The 14,430-nt window shown below is 40.0% G+C and overlaps 1 protein-coding gene across 1 annotated transcript in view; it reads right to left on the minus strand.

Annotated features, from left to right (window-relative positions):
- LOC146813094 (putative DBH-like monooxygenase protein 2) overlaps positions 1–14,430 on the minus strand; it is a 156,871-nt gene that overhangs the window by 90,122 nt on the left and 52,319 nt on the right. The window contains exons 5-6 of the mRNA XM_085620072.1: positions 14,205–14,369; positions 8,310–8,412 (exon numbers count right to left, since the gene is read on the minus strand). Of these exons, the coding sequence (XP_085476198.1) occupies positions 8,310–8,412; positions 14,205–14,369 (268 nt within the window). The remainder of the gene's footprint in view (positions 1–8,309; positions 8,413–14,204; positions 14,370–14,430) is intronic.

A 14,430-nucleotide genomic window follows, 5' to 3' on the forward strand; every position in this document is an offset into this window, starting at 1 on the left:
TGCCATAGCTCCATGGAACCCAAAAACACAGGGGCCCTCCTCATGCAGATAATTGTGTAGCTGGCTAGGCTGAGTATGTCTGAGCTCAGAAGCTCTTTTATTTCTCTACAACATCATGCAGGTACTGCTTTGATTATAAAATACCTGGACCGATTTTAAGGTCAGAGTTTCATACCGAGGCCTCTGCTATCTATAATGTCAGATCAATTAGATGGCTACATATTTGAAGTTCCCATATTAAGTCATGTATACACAATACCTTTAACCCTTAGTTGGTTGGAAAAGTGGGGTACATCGCTCTTTACAGACCATTTGCCCTTGGGCCTTTAGAGTATTCCCTGTCATTAGCCCACTTCTGCTGATGGGCAGGTTTCCAACCAGAAACCTGTTTGGGGGATCGTCTCCTTGTTTCAGTTGTACCATGACAGTAATATAAACTACAATATAAACATTGAGCAGAACACCCGGTAGAGATGGATGTTTATGAATCTAATTTAAATTTGTAATGCAAGAGCCCACTATTGTCCAGAGTGATGTTTATTGATATGTGAGTATTTAGCTTTTCTAGGGTTAAGGCCCAAGTTTGACTTACATTGGATTTATGTTGCATGTTCTACGTATAGACATACAGAATAAGGTTATTTTTCAGATTAATGTTGCTGTACAGTGACATCTCAATAGAAGCATTGATTTATGATTGTTTGTAAGTTTCTGGTTGTGTCTATTAGTGCTTTCAGTGAAAAATAATGAACATGCTCCATTCAGGAGCTCCTGAGCCCTGAACCAGTAGGAAAACCTTTATCAACATGGCCTTTTCATTTAACTGATATTTTTGTTATTGCCGGGATGCCTTTGAGCGATTGCTGGATAAGTAGGGCAAAAGATCTTTGATTTTCTTGTGTTCAGGTGGTATCCTCTGTCAAGTTTTAATGTTCTTCTTGAAATTGCTTTTTACACTTAATTAATATTTTCTACTGGGTCACCACAGTTAGCATGCAAACGTTAATTCTTATTCTGCTCTGCAAGGTACCAGGGCAAGGTGACTCAATTGAATTGTTGTTTAAATACCCATCACACACCAAAAGGGCCCTTGGTGTCATGCTTCATCATAGGGGACTTCCTGCCCCTCTACGGGACGGGGCATGCTGCGACCTACGTTTGCGCAGGAACACTGTTGTTGTGAGACAACTATGTGTCATGTAGGGGTGTGAGAGGAAGGGTCGAGAGTGAGTGGGAGAGTGAATTAAAAGATACCTGGCTCGATGGTCTAAAAAATGTAATATACCTTTGAGCTGGTATCAATAAAAGGTGGGGAAGGAGGTGCGCATGCCTCAATGGACTATATCCCCCATATCTGCCAACATGTTTCGAGGCTCCCCAAGCTTCTTCTTCACGACCTTAAGGATCCCTTCCTATACTCACAGTGATGTGTTGGATAGTCACAAATGTATGGTGTAAGAAAGATCATATAAGCAGGGGAATTAACTGCATGGAGTTATAAAGCCTCAATCGGTCTGTAGTCATTTCAACCTGCAAAAAACATTAAGGAAAAAGGAAAACGTATTTTACAAGCTATATGCTGTACCCATTGTGAGCATTGGTGACCTGTAAAAAATAGTGATATAGGATATCATTACCATTGTTTTAGTGCAATGAAGTGTCCTAGTGTGAAAGAAAAGGACGATAACAAAACAAAGCATACACAAAACATAAAGCACACACTCTATTAAAAATGGATTTCTATAGATGAGCCCATGTCATTTCTTTTTTCTTTTTTTTTGAAATTTCTTTATTGCCAACATGAAGGAGAAAAAAAAAATTATTACATATTATACAATTCGATAAATTGTAAGCAGATAAATACAAACATTGGAACAGGTAAGTATATCAGTTCTATAAATATCTTGTTCTTCATGTCTACATATATGTCTGTTAGCCCTTATTGCAGAAGAGAAAGGGAGAAAGAAAGAGGAAAAAAAAGAAGGAAAGAGAAGAAAAAAAAAAAAAGGGGGGGGTTTCTTTTTTCTTTTCCTTCTCCCCCTCCCCTCCTCCTCCCCCCCTCCCCTCCCTTACATATTATGCCTTGAACCTTTCAGAATAGTACACCCCATATCTTATTTAATTTACAGCGTGCCTTCGTCCCTCTCGTTTTTGCCAGTGCTAATTCCATATCGTATGTTTCTTTAACTAATCCCCACCATTCTATAGTCGATGGAGGTGTGGGTAAGATCCATGCACGAGCGATTGTTAATCTTGCGCTAACCAATAGTATTGAAATTAAATCCGCATAGCTGCTTGTAATACTCTGGGCTCCAACTAATACCTCTATTACTGAGACCGTCACAGCACTCCCTAATTTTTGAGAAATCAGATCAGTTATCGTTGACCAAAAATTCTCTAATGCAGGACATAAAAAAAACATATGTTTTAGATCAGCAGCCTGTAGATTGCATTTTGGGCATTTTGTACGCTCGCTAAAAGAACCATGGGGAGACCATTTTGATATCCTTTCTGGAGTATAATATAATTGACAAATTGTTCTGAATTGTTGTATCCTAAGGTTAGAAGAGTATACAGAATTGTTAAGCCTAGAGAAAGCACGTGATATGGTGTTAGCTGTCACTGATGCCCCTGCGCTATGTCCTAAGCGCTCAGCTAATCTGTGACAGTCATCTGGCTTAAATGTGCATAAGATTTCATAGCCAGCGCTGATTATTGATTTTAAGTTATCCTTATGCATATAGTCCCATATAACCGAGCCTGAGATATTTGTCAATTGCATGCTGCGAATAAAATAATCTCGAATTTGAAAATATTTAAATTGCATGCCTGGCGTTATCTTATATATAATCTGTATTTTCTCAAAAGTCATAAACCCATTTTGATCATATATTTCACCCAAGTGTTTTATGCCCAGGCTAGCCCATCGTTTACCCTCCATATCCTGATAAATTTCTGGCAAACCTGGGTTGCCCCATATGGGCAATTTATCGTGGTAAAATGATGTATTACAGTTAGAAATAATTGCAAGCCATATATTAGCAACATCTCGTGCGACATTGAATCTGACCCTCTTGAAATAGTTTGGATCGTTGATTCTGAACAGAAACATTTCATATTCCTTACCAAGCATAAACTTAAAGAAAAAAGGTGTGTTACATCCTACGGGGTGTATTAAACTTCGTAGCCGCTTAAAAAAAGATGCCCAGAAGTATAGTTTGAAATCCGGAAAATCTAGACCCCCTTGGCCCATGTCATTTCTATGCACATATTATAGCGCTATGATGGTGTTGGACAAGCCGGACAACCTACTTGAAATTTTATAGGATTTTTCACCATGAGCCTCTGGACGGGTGGAGGGAGTGCCTAATAGGCTATCTAAGAGAAGAAATGCGTTTTACCTGGGAGGTAGTTACCAGCGAGGTATTTCATGGAGATATTCTTGTAAGCATGTGGTTCCTGTCGGCTATGCCGTACTTACAACTCCTGGGTCAGTGCCCTGCCTTGTACAACCTCCCTGAATGGCTCCGCTTGGTAAATGAGTCGTATTCAGGGTCGGGTTTAAATGTGGTTGCTAATTGGGGTTGCCGCCTCAATCACGGCCGCGTGGAACCGGCAACACCTGTGTTTGAGCGTGCGCGGTTCGCGCTGATTCTGGCTCTATTGAACCGGAAACGGAAGTGAGGAAGCGATCGTGTACATGGGCAAAAATACAAAACACTTGGAAAGATAATAGTCAAGAGTGTGCCCGTATTGAGTGAACGTTCAAAAAATGGTAGTTTGCTTGGAGATTGTGATGTTCACACGGAACAGAGATGACAGCGTCTGCACGCGGATGCGTGAGTCGCTGATACTGCCTTGGGTGAACCGGAAGTGCTAAATATAAACAGCCATGTTCGGGTGGTAATACCTTTTTACAAGATAAACAAATATAGAGAAGTATGCCATGCTACTATTACCGCACACCATAGTTACGAGTGCGGGTCTAAAGAAAACAATTATAAAGAGATAATACAAAAATATAAAAAAGTAAAATGAAATAATATTAATAAAATGTTTGATTTTGCTCGATGTACCCCGGATTGGGGCGTGAGAGGGGATTCCGAGATTTGTCATTGCTGGTGTTTAGAAACTACCAGCGATGTAAAATAACAATGCCCATACATGTGGTGGTTATTATGAAAAGAAAGCTAAATGTAAAGCCATGACATGCGGGCCTGTTGGTTACAACCACCCTCAAGTATGGCCGGTAAAGTAACTGTCATTCATAACATGGGCAGGAATCCTGACCTAAGGACAGGATGCTCCATTATTCTTGACGTAGAATGTCCAGTGCGGTGTACAAGATAGCCCCGCCCAAGTGATGTTAAAGCAAATAAAAATAAAAATAAATATAAAAATAAATCCATGATTGTTACTGTTTGTGAGAGGGCTTCTCTGGACCAAGAGAAATATACATGTACCCCTAATGTTCTGCCATTGAATGGTAAACCACAGGTATCTCAAAAACCACAGTGGGAGAGAATGTAGTGACCACAGTATCAGTGGGACGCATCAATGGCTGTATCTCTAAGTCACATTTCAGACTCATGAAAGGAGCTGGTTCCACGGTATCTCATCGTTGAGTCTGAGGATGTGTGTTCCAAGACGGAAAACCCACCGTTGTTCCTTCTCAAAAAGGCCATTTTCCCCTTCAAGTTGTTCAATCACAGTACATTGTAAATCCTCCACCCCGTGTGTGGTATTCAGATAGTGTGTTGACATCTTTGTTGTACTCCTCCTGCATCGGATATTACTCCTGTGCTCACCTATGCGTACTTTAATGGGTCTAGTAGTCATGCCTATATATTCCAGGCCACATGGACATGTGATCATGTACACTACATTCCTACTGTTGCAGTTTGTGAAACTTCTTTGGTCCCACTCACTGCCATTCCTGAATTTAATGTGCCTGCTTCTGCTTGTAAGATGGCACGTACTACAGTTACCACACGGGTGGTGTCCCTGTACTGGTGGTAGCGTACCCCTTAGTTTAGATGTAGGTGTTCTCTTAGGTCTGGTATGAACGAGCATATCCTTGAGATTTCTTCCCCTTTTGTGTGCAAACATTGGTTTCGCAATGTTTAGATGGCAGCAATTAAGAAGTCTAGTGTTTGTTCACAATTTTGGTGATTTGGTTGGAATGTGTGTTGTATGTTGTCTAACATATGGGTCTTTCTTCAACCTGTGTGATAGTTTTATCTTCTAACAGGGCTTCCCTGTTATTGTTCTTTGCCCTTTTCATGGCCTTGTCAATTATCTTGTCTGGATATTTATGTTTCATGAGTTTGGTACGTAGGTCAAGTGCCTGACTTTTCCAACACCATCATAGCGCTATAATATGTGCCTAGAAATGACATGGGCTCATCTATAGAAGTCCATTTTTAATAGAGTGTGTGCTTTATGTTTTGTGTATGCTTTGTTTTGTTATCGTCCTTTTCTTTCACACTAGGACACTTCATTGCACTAAAACAATGGTAATGATATCCTATATCACTATTTTTTACAGGTCACCAATGCTCACAATGGGTACAGCATATAGCTTGTAAAATACGTTTTCCTTTTTCCTTAATGTTTTTTGCAGGTTGAAATGACTACAGACCGATTGAGGCTTTATAACTCCATGCAGTTAATTCCCCTGCTTATATGATCTTTCTTACACCATACATTTGTGACTATCCAACACATCACTGTGAGTATAGGAAGGGATCCTTAAGGTCCTGAAGAAGAAGCTTGGGGGGCTTCGAAACATGTCGGCAGATATGGGAGGTATAGTCCATTGAGGCATACGCACCTCCTTCCCCACCTTTTATTGATACCAGCTCAAAGGTATATTACATTTTTTAGACCATCGAGCCAGGTATCTTTTAATTCACTCCCCCACTCACTCTCGACCCTTCCTCTCACACCCCTACACGACACATAGTTGTCTCACAACAACAGTGTTCCCGCGCAAACGTAGGTCGCAGCATGCCCCGTCCCGTAGAGGGGCGGGAAGTCCCCTATGATGAAGCATGACACCAAGGGCCCTTTTGGTGTGTGAGGGGTATTTAAACAACTAATGTGTATCTTCCACCATTGTGGGGCTACATACCTAATTTGGGAGGACCTGAAGTATATATACACCAGTGGGTGGATCACTATGTTTACAAACTTAAGCCCGGAAGGATGTATCCACCTCCACCACTCATGCTGAGTGGTACATCTCTACTCCCCACTTTGTTCCTTTTTGGACTCAATTGAATCATCTTAGTATCCATGATCCTGAGATGACTGAAGTCCATGCCAGAGTCATGAACTGGAGTTGTCTAACAACAAGAGCTGTCAGTGCCACCTGGTTTCTCTGTCTAATTGCACTCAACAGGCCTGCCTTTATAAAAGTTGCTTTAAGAAACAAGTAAATTAAAACAAATTTGGGCAGGTCAAAGCCACCAAGGCACCACTTCCTTGTACAGTATGATTTCTATTAGGTGACCTTCAACAGCAAGATGAAGAGTTAATCAATTTTCTTCAAATATTGAGACAGGAGTACGAAAGCCTATTATAATATCATATAAATAGAAAAACCACCAAGTGATGGGCGCAGTTCAAGAATTGGTTAAAAACATGGCCATGGACTCTGATTGTAATCACGTGGCCAAGGTCATTACTTATTCTCTTGGAGACCTTCCTTTGTGTAAGCAATTCTAGGTTCTCAACATCAATGTATGCTCCTACTAAGATAATGCAGAGGAAGATGAGGAATCATTCAAATGTCTTTAAAACATTGAAATTGTTGAATCTGTTAAATCTGGATGAGTGTCCACTTTTTTGGTAGGCCTCAACATGCAGAAACTATGGCACCGTCACTCAATTAACAGAAATCTGCAGCGGATGCTAGCATTAAAGATTTGGCACAAATATTCTTTGGTCTGTTCACACTAAAGACTGTGGGCAATGTCTCTTTTCAGAAGTAGATCAAAGCAAGTAAGGCAAACTATGAAAAGCACTTTATAGGCTCATGCAGCAAATTTCACAAAAGGGTTTAAAATCAGTATTGCTCATTCTCAAATAACAGCCATGTGGTAGATATTAGGAAGGATAGAGGAACAACTAGAAGCAAAGGCTGGTGCAATTGCCTACTTGAGCATGAATATTTCTCATTTTCAGACCATGCCAAGAGATTAAAACTTAAGAGGGCTGGATAACTGGACAGGTTGAAGGGTACTGATACGCCCAAATTTATGCCACATTTTAGGTGATGACTTTCCTACATTTCAGATCTTGAACTTCTGCTGACAAATTCAGTACCCAAACATTACCAAATAGACCTAAGAAAAAAGCAGCAGGTTCCAGGTCAACCTGTATTTATATAGTGAATTTCTTTTTGTTTGTCATCCATAGATCTACTGATACAGATGGCAGAATACATAATATGATACCCGCACCTAGCTATATATTTTACTGGTTCATCTTTTACATTAAAGGTGACTGACTTAATCATAGGCAACGCTTAGTGAATGGCACCAGGATAACCATATTTCACAATGCTGCACACATTCACAGGGTCAATGTAAGGGCCCTCCTGTGCACCATATCTACCCTCCATCATGTCACTTCCAACATTAGATTATGTCCTTTGAAACATTCCTTCTCCTTGGATATATGTATGCTAAGATAATGAAAGCACTGTCTAAATTTCAGAAATGGACAGTTGAATAGTGGAAATGAAGAAACCTCAGTAAGAGAGAAATATGTCTTCTTTGACCAGTTTATCTGAAAGCCAGAAGAGGGTCCTTTTACCTTAAACATGTCAAGGTGTTTTTTAATGGAGGACTTTGGGACTGCAATATATAAAAGAAAAGGAAATAGTGACGGAAACTGTGAAAAATATCTCCAATATAGGAGGCACCATAATTTCATACATAGCAATTACAATAATTTAAAATATCAAAAATAAAGTTTGCCTCAAATTAATATTACTTTTGATGTACTGCTTCAAGTTGATAAAAGTCATTTGATTGTATTGTCTATCTGTTTAGTTATGTATTTGTTTTTGCATCTTTTTCCTAATTGGACACATTATCATTTTTCACTTAGTTGCAAGAAAATGCAGTAGATTACCCTGTACATGAGTACTGTTACAATCATGGAGTGTTGAACTCAATACCCAGGAATTAAGAAGCCTATAAAAGAAGCAACATCTGTGATCCCAAGGAATATACTTGCTCAAATAGAACATGCACACTTGAAGTGAAAGAAAGTGATGGTACCCACACCCGAGCACCTACCGCTTTGTAACTTTACGTTGTTATAGTGGATTTCTAGTCGGACATAGGTTGGAGCGACACCTTTACCTAGCGGGATTCCAGCATTGCTGGGGAATGTGAATGCCTGGCAAGGAAGAAAATAAATCATTATAACAAAATAGAGACAGGGAATAAGCTGGCCATGTTACTGATGTTCAAAATAATCTTTTAGACACTGATGCCTCATTTGTAAAACAGTAAATGTGACACACAAGGCAATTTGAATTAAAATAAATTGACACCAATATGTGAAAATTTGAATTATGTAGTGCAAATCTAGCTACAAAGCAATGTAAGCAGAAGAGGATAGTGTTTTTTACAGTGTGTAGTAAAGTTTGGGAAACGTGGACTGCAGCTAGCCCTTGAAGACATTCTGGGTTCAAGGGTGAAATTGCATGTCCAGTTCTTGTCTCACCCAGGCAAGATGGCAGCAGGTCAGTACACCAAGGCAACAATTCCTTCAGAGCAGGAGTCCAGCAAAGAGGCATGCCTTTCAGCAGCACAGAAGTCCTTCTCCTGGCAGAGTACCCACAGGTCCAGAAGTATACTCAAGAGTTGGTGTCTGAGGTCCTACTTTATACCCTGGTGCCCTGATTCTGAAAGGTGAGAGAAGCTTTCAGACATTGGCTTTGAAGTGCTTATAAGTTCCTGGCTCATCTGCCCTAGCTCTCTCCAAGCTGGGTGCAGTAACAATGTGGGGTCATGAGGTCCTAAATATGAAGATAGAGCACAGGCTATCCGGATGTAAGTAGGGCTGTGCTCAGCTCCATCGTCCATCCTGTCAGAGGATGGCTCATCCAGGAACACCTAATCCCTCCATTGTGTGACTGTCTGTGAAGCATTCACAAAGTCTGTCAGTTACACCAAATCATGTGACCCAGGGCAGGCTGTGTGCACAATAGGGCTAAGGACTGAAAAATGCCAACTTTCTAAAAGTGGCATTTGTATAATTGTGATTAAACATCTGACTTTACCAATAAATAAGGCTCTTTACCACAATTCCCAAGTTGCCAAACATGATATAGCTACCAGCTCTTAATTGGAGATTACAGCTTATTAAATATATTAAGGAATTCCCAATGTTATCCTATGGGAGGGGTGTGCCTCACAGTAGTGAAAAACACATTTAGGAGTTTTTCACTACCAGGACATGTAAAACGTAGCTTTACATGTCCAACCTCTTAGTCACATGGCACCCTGCCATAAGGGGTAGCTAGAGCCTATCTAAGGGTTGACTTATATAAAATAAAAGGGGACTTAAGTACTTTGCAAGGGGATTTAAATGCCAAGTGAACATGGTAGCCTAAAACTGTATTCAAGCTGCAGTGGCAGGCCTGGGACATATTTTGAGATGCTACTTAAGTTGTTGGCACAATAATTGATGCATACCCACCTTTAGCAATTCATTTAAAGGCCCTGGATATATTTTATGCCACTCTACAAGGGATTTACACGTTAATTCAATATGCTAATTGGATATAAGCCACTTTAACCATGTATGAGTGGAGGAAGCGCAAGAACTTTAGCATGGGCTAGCAATGGTAAAATGCACTCAGTCCTATGGCCAGTGCAAACGAGTTCAGCAAAAATGGAGGAAGTGAGGGAAAAAGTTTGGGGGAAGACTATCCTAAGACTGACAGGTCTAACAGTAGAATACCTATGTTTACATATACAAATTGAACAATATCCCAATTAAATGTATAGTAGATGCAGGAAAGTTTGCTTGAAAACATGCCCCCGATGTGAGTTGACTGCATAACTGAGAAAACACTAGTAATACAAATGTTCTCGGTCCAGACAGGCAAGGAGTTCTTGTCTTGCCAAGTTTATATAAAAGAACTGATTGATCATATGTGCATGCATCTATGCACACCTAATTGTGTGCTCTGTCTATTTACACAGTTTCCACAATCTCCTCCTAAAAACAATACACTAGTATACTTTTAATAACTGAACATTGATCACACTATGTAATAGACTAGGACATGTTTATATATATTAAGGGGAAACAGCACTATTAATTTGTCTTAAAGCATTTATTTAATGTTGGATATGGTAAAACAACCTGTCAGCCAATGTGTTTCGATTAAACAGTCTTTGTCATGGGTGGAAGTCCCTTATCACTTTTTGATATTTATACCCACCACTACCAGTTAATTACATTGCAATATGGTATTTGTTGACTATGATCACCATATGTTTATGTCAAATCAACGTTTTAACTTAATTCATAAACCATACCAATGTTACACTGCCCACATCTGCATTGACCACATTCACTCTCCTAGTGAGGTGATCACCACTTTCTCGATTGTTAAATGATGACGTTGTTGACGGTCATTCATTGTTTCTGTTAAATACTGGTGGTTTGAATGTATTGATTCATCAATAAAAAAACAGAACACTCAAATTATGTGAATTCATACCGTGTTACGCTCCAGCATTAGCGATGTCGCAATATCAACTATTGACCTCTGAGTGAGGATACAATATTAGACTCCATCAATGATATTGACTATCCAGTTTATTCGGATATGGCAATTCATTGGAGAAGAAGGAGGTCATTGGGAGTTGGGGGTGGGGGGTGGGGGAAGCAAAAAAGATTGTTGCAATGTGTGCCACAACTGTGGAAGCTTGCCTTACATTTATGCATGAGTATCAATTTATAGGTGTGGATATGTCTCTATACCTGTTTATATTAATTTCTGTTATTTAGTTTTTTTAAAACTTACTTTACCTTCAAACTCTACCCATTCATTCTCTCTCTGACTCCTCCAAAATATATCTGCATACTAAGCACTCAAAAATCATTTTCAAATCTTTCCTCCTTTCTATCCAATTTATCTAACAGACACACACATCCGCTACTCCCATTAATAATTCACAACTTTCAGTATCTAATCCATCTCTATTAATCAATCCCTACTCAAAACCATTTTAAATGCATGAAACCTCAAGAGTCCAAACTTAACAGACTTACCAGGACTAATTAAAATGGAAATCAAGTTCTACTCAAAATGAAAATTGTCTCTCAATGTCTTATAGTGGTCTTGCTGCAGCCCAACCAGTCTGTGTAAGGATAAACAGTAGACTGTCAGAACCCTTCACAAACTAACAAGGTTCTTAATATGGATCCCCATTTTGTTCTTTTATGGTGTTGGTAATTGAGCCACTAGGGATCAGGTGAGATGAACTTGCACAGTATGCACACAACATGCTTCTCTTTCTCCACTACCCCATGTGGAGCAGTCAGTGGTTCATACATTTTTTTGACTTTACAAAGGGTAGTCTGGCATTGTGGGCAACTGGGATAAATAGATTATGATCTTGGTGAGGAGTGGGCCCTAGGCAATGGAGTGGCAGTCCCAGCGGTGAGTCAAGCGCGGCAACTTTAAATTATCTGGGTGTGCAAGTTTTGGTGAGCTCGCATTTGTGCTGGGTCTTCAATATAATCTCCCCGCTGCTAAAACTGTGCAATAACTTGTGCAACTGTGACACTCTCCCTCTTCCTATGCTGGGTAAAACTATGTTATTTAAAATGATTGCACTGCCAAGGATGCATTATGTACTCCAAAACTATACAATGTGCCATCCAGCTTCTTCAAAGGGTTTGTGCTGTTTTGAAAGTGGTGTGAGTAGGCAAACAACCAAAGGTAGACGTTGATAAGTGCTTACATGTGGTCTGCAATAGTGGACTGGGCATATCCACCATGCAGATTTATTATTGCATGGCCCATCTTGACTCCAATAACAGAGGATTTCTTGGTATGGGCAATGACTCCTTCCACAGGTCGCAACTGGTCAGTTTGAATGGTCGTTGCACATAACATACTCAGATCTGGAGTTCTAAACTCGCTACCTTCTGTCACGAAGGCCAACCTGCAAGTGGGGCATATGGACCATAAGTGGATATTCTGGGGAGGCCAGTTGACACATGAAACCCTTCTTTGGCAGGGTTCTAACTTTCCCAATTGGAGCCCCTGGATGGATTCAAACACTGGAACTATACTGGGATCTACAGACTAGGTGAGGTCTGGGGTAGAAGCCATTTGAAATCTGAAGAACCCGGTGGGATCACATCTGCAAAATCACTTCCTAGACATTTGTTCCCCCTCTCCTTCCATCTTTAAACATAGCAGGAGGCATGCTGCCTCTGAGGCCTTGGCTTTAGAGGCAATGACATAGCCACCATCAATTTAGAATGTTTTTCTCTACACTATGGTACTGATTTTTTGGGTCTTGATGGGGTGCTCCAACACATTTACTGTGAGTGGATATGTGAATATGGTAATATAATGCTGATCTTTCAAGACCTTGAATGATGTACAACCGTTCCTCATCTTTCCTATTATATGATACATGCCTTTTTATACACTGGCTGCTTTATCCACTGAAAGTGTCAACAGATTTCTGAAAATAATGAGTGGCCTAAACTCTAGGGTGAATGCGATCCAATCAGATTAACTGAAGCGTTCTGTATACTTTTACTCTGTGAAGAGGGAGGATGTTTTGGATATTCTAAGTGGTAAGCAGCTCTGAGCCAATCAGACTGGACCCTGCAGACTTGCAAAATGACTTGGTCACAGTGTGGGGTAAAGATATTGACTGAAACACAGAGTGGCATCCTCATACCAGCTGTGTAATCCAGAAGGCCCCAAGCATCCTAAGAAAAGTAAGGATTGTTGCAGCTCCTATCAAATTCTGGTGATGAAGGGAACCCATATTGAATGATGATACTGTGCCTCCTACGTAAGTAAATACTGCCTGGGGTCGTTATCTCTCCGAGCTATGCGCTGGCCTTACTTTATGGTTATGATGCATTGCGTAATTTTATCTGACAAATAGTTGAACAGAAGGTAAAGTGAATAGTGAGCAACATGAGTATTGATGGCTGAGCACATCAGGTACAAGCAAAAGATATGTATCTCAACAGGACTTGGGTTAGTATTTTGCTAAAGAATACAAGGTTCGTCTCCTGAGAATCATTGTCAACTCAAGTCAATCCTGTGGTTGGGATCTCAGTAACATCCCAAGACTCACTAGTCTCACTAGTTTTCTTTGAAATAGTTTCCTGTCCTAAAACATTAGCACCAATTAAATCTCCATTTGTCACTGTGCACTCAAGGTCGAGCTTTTATTTAATTAAGATTAGAAACAAAGGATTATATGTTTATGTTATTTTGATTATTAGAAAAAAGTCTCAACTGAAAATGTATATGTGACCCATCTTGCTCTACTTATAGTTTTCTGTATTCTAATGATACTTGGTGTAAACTTTATTGATCATCTTCATTCCTCTTTTTTATTCTTTACTTTTTCTATTTTCAATCTAAATTCTTCTTCAGTCCCCTTTTTTCCCTTTTCTCTATTCGCTTTCTTTCTGTTTTCATTCTTCTACTTCATGTGCCCACTTTTGTTCTCCTATCCTTGTTTTTTTACATGTCCCTACTTTTCTTTTCTTTCCCCCGTCCCTCTTCTACCCTTCTATGGCCTGAGTTTAGCCCATTCAACCAGTTCTGAATCTCATTAAACATCATTCTCCTGGGAAGCTATTATGAGGGTGGAACAAAACAGGACTTGGGAGATGAGTAATGGGGCATGTTACTGTTGAGTTTCAGAGGGTACAAGAGTGGAGGTGAACTTTGAGTAACAAGGGAAATGATTGTGATGCAAAAGACAAAAGATGTTCGATCAAAATGGAAGTGATGGTTGCACCACATGGAAAGCTACCCTGTAGCTCCAATACTGCAGAGAGAGCCTGAGATATAGATGAATTGAATCACCCTCCTCCGTTAAAGAATCCCCCCATTAGTCGATGGTGTGTGTAATAATGACCACAAACCTTGCACAAGCCCAGTTGTTCATTCACTGACTTACCTTGCCACCAACAGCCCATCCAACAATCACCTCCGAACAGGAATAAAAGTCTGGATTGTTATTACATATCCCCGGGGCAATGGTGACGTTAGTGGAGTTTGAACAGGCATAGACCAGGATGTGATGAACCAGATCTTCGTTGCCATCTTGTATGTTCGAACCAAACTGTGAGTAGAAAATTAGTTACAGAAAGTACATTTTGTTTCTTGTGCTAAATATGAGGGAA

Source organism: Triturus cristatus, chromosome 7 (assembly GCF_964204655.1).
Source record: "Triturus cristatus chromosome 7, aTriCri1.1, whole genome shotgun sequence".
Classification (NCBI taxonomy): Eukaryota; Metazoa; Chordata; class Amphibia; order Caudata; family Salamandridae; genus Triturus; species Triturus cristatus.